General features: G+C 42.6%; 1 protein-coding gene across 8 annotated transcripts; it reads left to right on the top strand.

Annotated features, from left to right (window-relative positions):
- The first annotated feature begins 231 nt into the window (after nucleotides 1–231).
- LETMD1 (LETM1 domain containing 1) lies at nucleotides 232–8,507 on the top strand. 8 transcript variants are annotated; one of them, XR_001602349.2, is made up of 10 exons: nucleotides 232–391; nucleotides 929–1,101; nucleotides 3,163–3,278; nucleotides 3,921–4,003; nucleotides 5,203–5,389; nucleotides 5,506–5,607; nucleotides 5,703–5,855; nucleotides 6,513–6,609; nucleotides 7,518–7,883; nucleotides 8,130–8,507. XR_001602349.2 is itself a non-coding variant. In XM_016201288.2 (9 exons), the coding sequence occupies exons 1-9, from the start codon at nucleotides 270–272 to the stop codon at nucleotides 7,586–7,588; spliced, it is 1,083 nt and encodes a 360-aa protein (XP_016056774.2). In that variant the 5' UTR covers nucleotides 232–269; the 3' UTR covers nucleotides 7,589–8,120. The 8 variants fall into 8 exon arrangements, 7 of the variants coding, with proteins under 7 accessions (XP_016056774.2, XP_016056772.2, XP_016056776.2 ...); XM_016201288.2 differs by lacking the exon at nucleotides 8,130–8,507 and having other exon boundaries at nucleotides 950–1,101; nucleotides 7,518–8,120; XM_016201286.2 differs by lacking the exon at nucleotides 8,130–8,507 and having other exon boundaries at nucleotides 7,521–8,120.
- Nucleotides 8,508–8,979: the final 472 nt, after the last annotated feature.

The following is an 8,979-nucleotide window of genomic DNA, read 5'->3' as shown; positions in this document are numbered from 1 at the left end:
ACAAACCCTGCCACTGGCAGAAGCACTCGCTCCTTCGGGGATAGCCTGCTTCCGGCGCCTTTAAACCAGGAAGTAATGGAGGCGTCCAATCCTAACCCTTTTTCCGTACTGAGGTCTTTAGTTTCCGTTCGGTGACGGGTGTGCGCAAGGCAAGCGGTCCATGGTTACCAATCAGCTCCCAGAAAAGGCGCATGCGTCGTCAAACAAACACGGCGTACGGTGAACCTTGACCTGAAGAAGACCTCTTCTCCCCCTCCCTCGCTGAGAAGATGGCGCTCTCCAGGGTGTGCTGGGCTCGAACTGCTCTGTGGGGTTCGGTGGTCACCCCTGGACCTTATGTCACTCGGAGGCTGCAGCTTGTTCGCTCTGGACTGGCCTGGAGGGCCCCTCGGTGAGGGACCTGGAGAAAGAAAAGCATTTTTGATGTACAGGCCCTTCCAGTGTCTTAATTCTTGCTTGCATGCTGTCTCTTGGTTGTCAGGTTTCCATGCCCTGGCCTCGGGGTTTTTATTCTTTTGCTCAGAAATTGCACTCCGATCCCCGCTAGTGACCTGGCTTCTTGACCCTCTGAACTCTGAGGGACCCATATAGTCTGAATTCCAGGCCTATCCTGAATTCTTCTTTCAGCCTCCCTTTTCTGGCGCAGGTTTATCGGTATTGCTTCGATCCCACCTCTGGCCTTATCCTGCCGCTCTGGCCTCAGGCCTTGCGCTCTCTCCAGACTCCTGCCACTCCTCGACATCCCTTCCTGCCTAGCCTGTCATCTGCCTGATTTGTTTTTTCTCAGTGTGATTGCTTCTCTCCTCTTGACCCCAAGATCTTCCTTGTATTTCGGAGGGTTCAGGTCTTAGCATCCATTCTCGGAGACCCGTGTTTTACAGTAGAAACGCCAAGTGTGAGAGGGCTTTTTGGACTGATTCCCAGATAGTCTCTTTGATCCTCCTTGTAGGTCTTCAAAGCTTCACCTTTCTCCAAAAGCAGATGTGAAGAGCGTAATCTCTTATGTGGTGACTAAGACAAAAGCGATTAATGGGAAATACCATCGTTTTTTGGATCGTCATTTCCCCCGCTTCTATGTCCTGTACACAACCTTCACGAAAGGTAAAAACAAAGCTGAAATAGAAATCACTAGAATCAGTTCTTGGGCAGTGTCAGAGAGTTTAGAGTAAGATAATTTGCAGGTTTTGCTATGGGAGAGTGAGCAGGGATGTCCTGTGTTTCATAAATGCTTGAGTATTAAACTTTATAAGTTAGCACTTCTTGAGGATGTTTCTAGAAAGATATTATTAAAACGACTTCTAACAATACCCAGAAGGAATATAAGTATTTTTGCTCGTTTCTTAACCATACACTTGACTATAGTAGAAATTCTTATGCACAAGGGCAGGGATCTATGGCTGCACAGACCGCCCTGTGATTTAGCAGTTGACTTGACCTGTAAGAAACTATAGTTTAATGCTTTTCACAAATCTATCCTAGGTAGCATGTTGTGGAAATAGTGCTACAGTACCTGGTTGCTGATTGTTTTGGTTCAAATCAGCTCTGCCAGTTACTAGGAGATGGGATAGTGTCAAGTATTCACTCTGGAGCCAGAGTGCCTGGGTTCAAATCCCAGCTTGTCACTGCTGTGTGATTGTACTAGTTACTTAACCTCTCTGTCCTTTGGTTTTCTTATCTGTAAATTGGGAATAATAATGGAACCTACCTGTTGATCTCATGGTTGTGAAGATTAAATTAATACATGTAAAGTATTTAAGGCCTGATTCATACTAAGTGCTCAATAAATGTAGCTATAACTGTTATACTCTGTACTTCTATCATAATACCAATGACAGTCAACTACCACATTGTCAGCTCTGAATATTATCATAATTATTACTAGCTTTGTGGACTTGCAAATTGCTTATTTGTAAAGTGGAGATAAGAATGGCTGCTTTGTCTGCTCCCAGTTTATAACTAGGAACAAATAGAAAAGGGTCTGAAAGCATTTTGGTTTTTTTTTTTTTTAAGCCTTTTATTATGGAAAATTTTGAAAATACACAAAAGTAGAAAAAATAGTATAATGAACTTCCGTGTACTCAGCCTCACTTCAGCAGTTAATTCACGGCTGCCAGTCTTATTTCATTTCTACACATGCCTTCGTCTGTATTATCTTGAAGCCAATCTAGACATTTTATCATTTCATTCATAAATATGAAAGCATTTTTAAAAACTAAAGTTCTAGATAAATGTAAGAATTACAGAATGAAGAGAAAAATGCAGTCATAGAAATATGTTGAATTACAGTAATTATTTAAAAAATTTTTAAAGGAGATAAGTTACTATCTGGTTGGGGAATACATAGGGTTAATTGAGCAAGACTTCCTGAGGTTAGGGAGCTTTAAATTTTTATTTTTAATTTTTTTAATCCTCACCCAAGGATATGTTTTTACTCATTTTTCTTAGAGAGACAGTGAAGGAGAGAGAGAGACATCGATTGGTTGCTACCTGTATGTGTTCTGACCAGGGATTGAACAGCAGCCTAGGTATGTGCCCTGGCCAGGAGTCAAACCTACAACCTTTTGATGTATGGGACAGTGCTCCAACCAACTGAGCCACCTGGCCAGGGTGAATTTTTATTTTAAAAAGGGAATGATGCTCTGGCTGGTATGGCTCAGCAGTTAGAGTTTTGGCCCACACACCAAAGGGTCACAGGTTCAAGTCCAGTCAAGGGCATATATCTGGGTTGCAGGTTTGATCCCCAGGCACTTATGGGAGGCAGCCAATCCATGTGTCTCACAATGATGTCTTTCTCTCTCTGCCCCTTCCTCTCCTCCCGCTCCCTGTCTCCCCCTCCCTCCCTTCCACTCTCTCTAAAAATCAGTGGAAAAAATATCCTTGGGTGAGGATTAAAGGGGAAACAAAAGGGAATGAGTAATGAACCAGAAAAGGGAGACCATTCCATAGTAGATCACAGAAGGCTCACTTCGCTGGAAGAGAAGTGGTTCACTGTGGGGGGGAAAGATGAGAAAAGAGGTTTAAGTGACCTAGGTGGAAGCTTTGATGTAGAGTAGTGTTGGGGAGGGACAAAGGTGTGTACTGTGGGTAGACTTGGGATAGGAAGCTGTGGTATGATTCAAACTGGGGTAACATCACACTCTGTCCTCTACTTTAATGAGGCAGGATTGCAGATGTTATGGGCTGATGCCAAAAAGGCTAGAAGAATAAAGAAGGATATGTTGAAGGACAATGTAAAGTTTCATCAACTTTCTTACCGGGAGATGGAACATTTGAGACAGGTATGGGCCAGGGGCAGATAACCAGAAGTTCATGGTAAGATAATTGAAGTTAACCAAGATCTCAAGTTTTTGTTGTTGTTGTTGTTGTTTTCTTTTCAGTTTTCATAAAGGTCTATTTCATTATTGGTGGGTAGCGTCAAGTCTTTTTCTTTTCTGTTTTGTTTCCCACTGATTAAGCTATTTGTCAGAATTGGATTCTTTCAGAGTTATAGCCCTCTGTAGCAGAACTCCATAGAATTTCGGGCACACTTCCTTCATAAAAGTTATAAACATTAAAATTCCATTTGTTTCTAAATGTATAAAAATATGCAAGGATCCAAAAGGCAGCAGGAAAGTATTACTTGGTGGTGACTCGATGAGTAGTTTTGAAGCTCAGAATAAGAATCTAGGGTTCATTTTGCAGATCAGAAAGAATTCACTGAGGAATTTGGTATAATGTCAGGCCCTGTATGAGACAATATTTGGGGTACAAAAGTAAACAAATCAGGGTTCTGTCCTCAAGGAACTTACCAACTACAGGTAGATAGAAATAACCTTGATCTTTTGCTAGGCTGTAGTAGTTTACTGCACAGTAGGGTAGAGGGATTGTCTATTGTATTAAGAATATGGGTTAAAACTGCATCTGTGTTTATTTCTGCTTAGTTCCGTAGAGACGTCACCAAATGTTTTTTCCTGGGTATTATTTCCATTCCACCGTTTGCCAACTACCTGGTCTTCTTGCTAATGTGAGTACAGACTTCCGTCTCCCCAGCATATTGAAGATATATAGATTTTTTTTTAAATTACAAATTATTTTAAGAAGAACCTTCCATTTCAGAAACTAGGCAGACATTATCAAACCTCCTGCTCTAATCTTTTCATTAGCCCAAGGTTCATAAAAGCCACTCAGTAACACCTAGTTTGCTAAAACAGCTGTAGTTGTAGGTGGTCTAGACTCTCCCTATCTTAGCTGCCCCTATGTGATGTGAAATAAGATAATGACCTTTTCACTACCCCTAGAGGCAGTAACCCAATCCCTGGCAGGCATAGCAATTTGGGACAGATTTTTTTCTTTAAGAGAGAGTGCATTTCATTTTTTAATAACATAAATCTTTATTACTTTATATCCAAAAAGTACACCTTTAAACTATGATGTTGCATCTTGTTCTAGTTATCTGTTGCTGTATAACAACCTCAAAGCTTAACAGCTTAAAACAAGCACCATTTTTATGATTTGGTGGGTCAGGAATTTGGGCAGGGCTCAGGTGGGTAATGGATATTTCTCTTACATGTGGTATTAACAGAGGTCCCTCAGTTAGTTAGCTGGTGGATGGACTAGTCTGGTTTGAGGTCATTCTTATATCTGATGCCTTAACAGGGATGGCTGGACAACTGGGACAGTCAACCAGAGTGTCTTCATTTGGCCTCTTTAATATGGTGGTGTCAGAGTAGTGGAACTTCTCACGTTGTCAGCTCAGGGCTTCAAGAGTGAGTGTGCCAGCAAATAAGAATCTCCATGGCCTTTTATAACCTAACTTTGGAGGTCACAGACCCACTTTTTTTTATTTTTTATTTTAAATATGTCTTTATTGATTTTAGAGAGAGGGAGAGGGAAAGAGATAGAAATATCAATGATGAGAGAGTCAACATTAATTGGCTGCCTCCTACACGCCCCAACTTGGGATCAATCTGGGCATGTGCCCTGAGTGGGAATCGAACCTCGATCTCCTGGATCCTAGGTCAATGCTTAACCACTGAGCCACACCGGCTGGGCTGCTTCTGTGTATCTTTAAACCTTGGTCTGAGACTCATTTGTAAAAAAAGAACAGTGTGGTAGGGAAACTGTCTCCATCTCTTCCTCCTATTCATGTCTGCCAGATGCTTTCTTCACTCACTGAAAGATGCCAGTTTCAGCAAGTGACTTTGTTATTCCTTTTCCTTTCAGGTACCTGTTTCCCAGGCAACTACTGGTCAAACATTTCTGGACCCCAAAGCAACAAATTGATTTTTTAAATATCTATCATGCTATCCGGAAGCAGTCCCACCCAGAAATCCTTTGTTATTTAGAAAAAGTTACCCCTCTTATTTCTGATACAGGACTCCAGTGGCATATGACAGAGCTGTGCACCAAGGTATTCCTCCAGTTAACCCTTGTTTCAAACTAGGAATCTTGTTAGAGCCAGTTTGCATGAAAACCAGGTAAGAGGGTTGGTCAAGACCTTGTTAATACCTACCAATCTCTCCCAAGATACAGCGTGGTACCCATCCAGCAATACATGATATCCTGACTCTGAGAGAGTGTTTCTCTAAACATCCTCTGGGCATGAACCACCTCCATGCTTTGCAAATAGTGAGTATTCTGAGGCTTTCTCTTTTCCACAGCTTCACCTTGCCTCAGGTCTTTGTTTGCAGTTGACTTTCTCCTCCTATGTTGCTGTGTCACAGAAAGCCTTGAGTCGAGCCATGCTTCTCACACCTTACCTGCCTTCTCTCTTATTGAGACACCGTTTAAAGACTCATACCACTGTGATTCACCAGCTGGACAAGGCTTTGGCAAAGCTGGGGATTAACCAGCTGACTGCTCAGGAAGTGAAATCGGTAAGAGCTTGATTGCAATATCAACCCTCAATTCTTTTTTTTTTTTTTTTTAATGTCTTTATTGATTTCAGAGAGAGGAAGGAGAGAGACAGAAATATCAATGAGTCATTGATCAGCTGCCTCCTGCAGGCCCCCGACTGGGGATCGAGCCCGCAACCCAGGAATATGCCCTTGACCAGGAATCAAACCTCGATCTCCTGTATCATAGGTCGATGCTCAATCACTGAGCCACACCCGCCGGAGACAATACTCAATCCTTGGTGGACTTTTGAGTTCACAGGGCTCGGAGCTTAGAGAAAGCTCATCTTGCTTGTTTCAGCAAAATCCAGGCTCTTTATTCTCTCACCTCATTTCTAGGTCTTTTTTATTTTTCCCCTCAGTGAGCTTCACTAATGGGAAGGAATTACCCACAGTCATTTTGGCTTATGTTTCTTTTCTTCCGGTCCTTCAAAAATCAAGGACATACTTTAGACCTACTATTTTAGGTTACATAGGGCTCTTTGCTTGTCATCTTAGTTCAAATTGCCATGGAGAAAGGTTTCTTGGGATGAGGTTGTAACTTATTTAAAGGAGATTTGGGGTTACTTGTGGGTCTACACTTCCTTGGCATACCCGCTCTGTGATTATTAAGGACCATTTCTCTTCTGAGTGTTACAGGCTTGTTATCTTCGTGGCTTGAATTCTACCTTTATTGCTGAAGAGAGGTGTCGAACTTGGCTGGCAGAATGGCTGAAGATTTCCTGCAGCCTGAAAGGTTAGACAAATCCCTATGGCATAACCAAAATCCAAGCCATTTCTCTATTTTATTCTGAGATGATTTTGGAGTTAATTATTGAGTGCTGTGAGACCGTTGTCTAACATATATGTCTAATTAAAAGGCACAGTCATTAGTCTACAGGGGCTAAGCAGGTTATGAAGTAGACCCTGCAGGACTTGGGAGTGAGTAGCTGGGATTGGGGGCACATGAGAGTGAGCACATACCTGGCTGAAGCAGTTTCTCAATCTCGGCACTATTGCTGCTTTATCATGAGGGCTGTCCGGTGCATTACAGGATGTGTAGCAGTATCCCTGGCCTCTACCCACTAGATGTCGTAGTACCCCCTTGCCCTAGTTCTGACAACCCAAAATGTCTCCAGACATTGCCAAATGTCCAGATGGGAGGGGAGAGCAGAGTTGTCCCAGTTGAGAAGCACTAGTCTAAAGGTATTCAAATTCAAAACAAAGCCACTTCAACTGGCTAAACAGAAAATATCTAAGGGGCTGGTGGGTCTCCTGTTTAGGACCTTTGGCTAGACCTTGATGTTTTTTAATTAAGCCTGTGAATATGAGGGAAGGCCTGCTAATCTTAAAACTGAGAAACATCTCCAGAGCACCTGCTTCTGCCAGAAGAATCCCAAGGGTGACAGTGGTGTTTAGTACCATTACTATCCCTGTTTTCTACTGCTGTCAGAGAGTCAAGAAATGAGGATGGATAGTTAGGACTATATGGTGGAAGGAAAGCATACATACAGGGACTGGAAGGAAGAAGAACTTGAGAACAGCTTGTTAACGTCATACCTCCCTGCACTTGGTTTTTCACCTCCAGTTCAAGTCCTGTAAACCAAGGCAGTTAGAAGGCAAACTATTCTGTGGCCAAACCATTAACATTGATGGTGTTTTCAGAAGCTGAGCTGTCTCTTTTGCTACACAACGTGGTCCTGCTTTCCATCAATTACATTGGGAAACAGCGCTGAGTGAACATGGAGTGGATGGCATTGTCCTGCCGTCACAGTACAGCAGCGTGGGACCAAACAGCACTTGTCAGCAGTCTGTGTGCAGTTATGTGTGAGGCAGAGGAGCAGGTGCCACAGGCTTCAGTGTGGTACCGTGTGGGAGCTGGAACTGAAGCAAACCCTCTTACCAGAGGTGGTCCGCGGGAGGTGTCATCGCAACTTCCTTGGAATTAGCTCAAGCTGGATGCAGTCCCTGTACTGGGCTGTGACTGTGACATATTAAGTTCAGATCCTGGAAAGTGAGCTTTTGCCCCAGGTGGGAATCCTCATTTGGCCTGGGACTTATCCACTGCCACCTTCTTTTGAGCTTTTTGTTAAAGCCAGTTTCTGGCTGGTGAGGGGAACAGCACTACTTAACCTAAGCACTCACATGCATGCACTTTGATGTTCCCCTCAACCCCAGGATGACCAAAAATAGGAATTTTTTTGTCCCCCTCACTGGGCTAACTAACCTTTCCTTTTCAAATCCTTTTACCACCTTTATTTTCTTTTTCTTTTTTAGTGAATAACTTATGGGAACATTCTAATGGAAAAGAAAAAAGGAAATACAAGTGCTTCTTGACCCCTTAGCCAGTGTTTACAGCCTTCACACCCTTGTCTTAATTTCTGGCCTGTGGATCTTAAACTCTTTGCTACCTCCACTGTTGCAGCCTTCCAACTGTAACTGACAGTGGCTGCCTTCGGGCCATGGATCAAACCTGTATGGTACTAATTACTGCCCAGCCAGGAGACCAGGAGAGGTCTGCATCAAGATAGTAAGTTGGGTTTAGCTTTTGTCTATATATGTACATCAGTGACCTGTAGTAACTTAACTGTAAATGCATGAAGCAGTTTTTAAACCCAAGTAAAGACTTGTCTGAAATCAGTTGCTGGAAATTAATACTTATGCACACTCTAATCATTTTGCTAAGGCTCCTTTATAAGACTCATAACCTGACTAATGGGGAGGTAATTGGTTGGAATAGAACTTTCTGATGGAAGTTATGAAGGAACTGATTTGAAGTTGATCCTCTTGCTGGATATTTGGTAACTAGGAATAGAAAATTTCACATATATACAGAGAGAGGAAGTAATGAAATTAGAAATGGTCCCCAAGCATAGGGACTACAGACAGGGAAAAGCTCCAGCAGGGCAGGATCAAGGCCATTTCAGCTGATGAGGTGCCTAAGCGCATATGATGCAAGTCAAACTCTTGATGCTCCAAAGAGAATGTTCTATTTTTCCACCACAAACATTTCTGTTGTTAACATTAATCCCTCACTGACCTAATTAATTTTATATACAAGGCTGGAGAAGCATCTTTTTTCTAACAAGTAACTGGAGTGTGGCCTGCCAAGTTAAAAGAGTAACAC

Source organism: Miniopterus natalensis, chromosome 2 (assembly GCF_054644295.1).
Source record: "Miniopterus natalensis isolate mMinNat1 chromosome 2, mMinNat1.hap1, whole genome shotgun sequence".
Classification (NCBI taxonomy): domain Eukaryota; kingdom Metazoa; phylum Chordata; class Mammalia; order Chiroptera; family Miniopteridae; genus Miniopterus; species Miniopterus natalensis.
The sequence above is the reverse complement of the archived record's forward strand: the minus strand, read 5'-3'. Positions and strand labels throughout refer to the sequence as shown.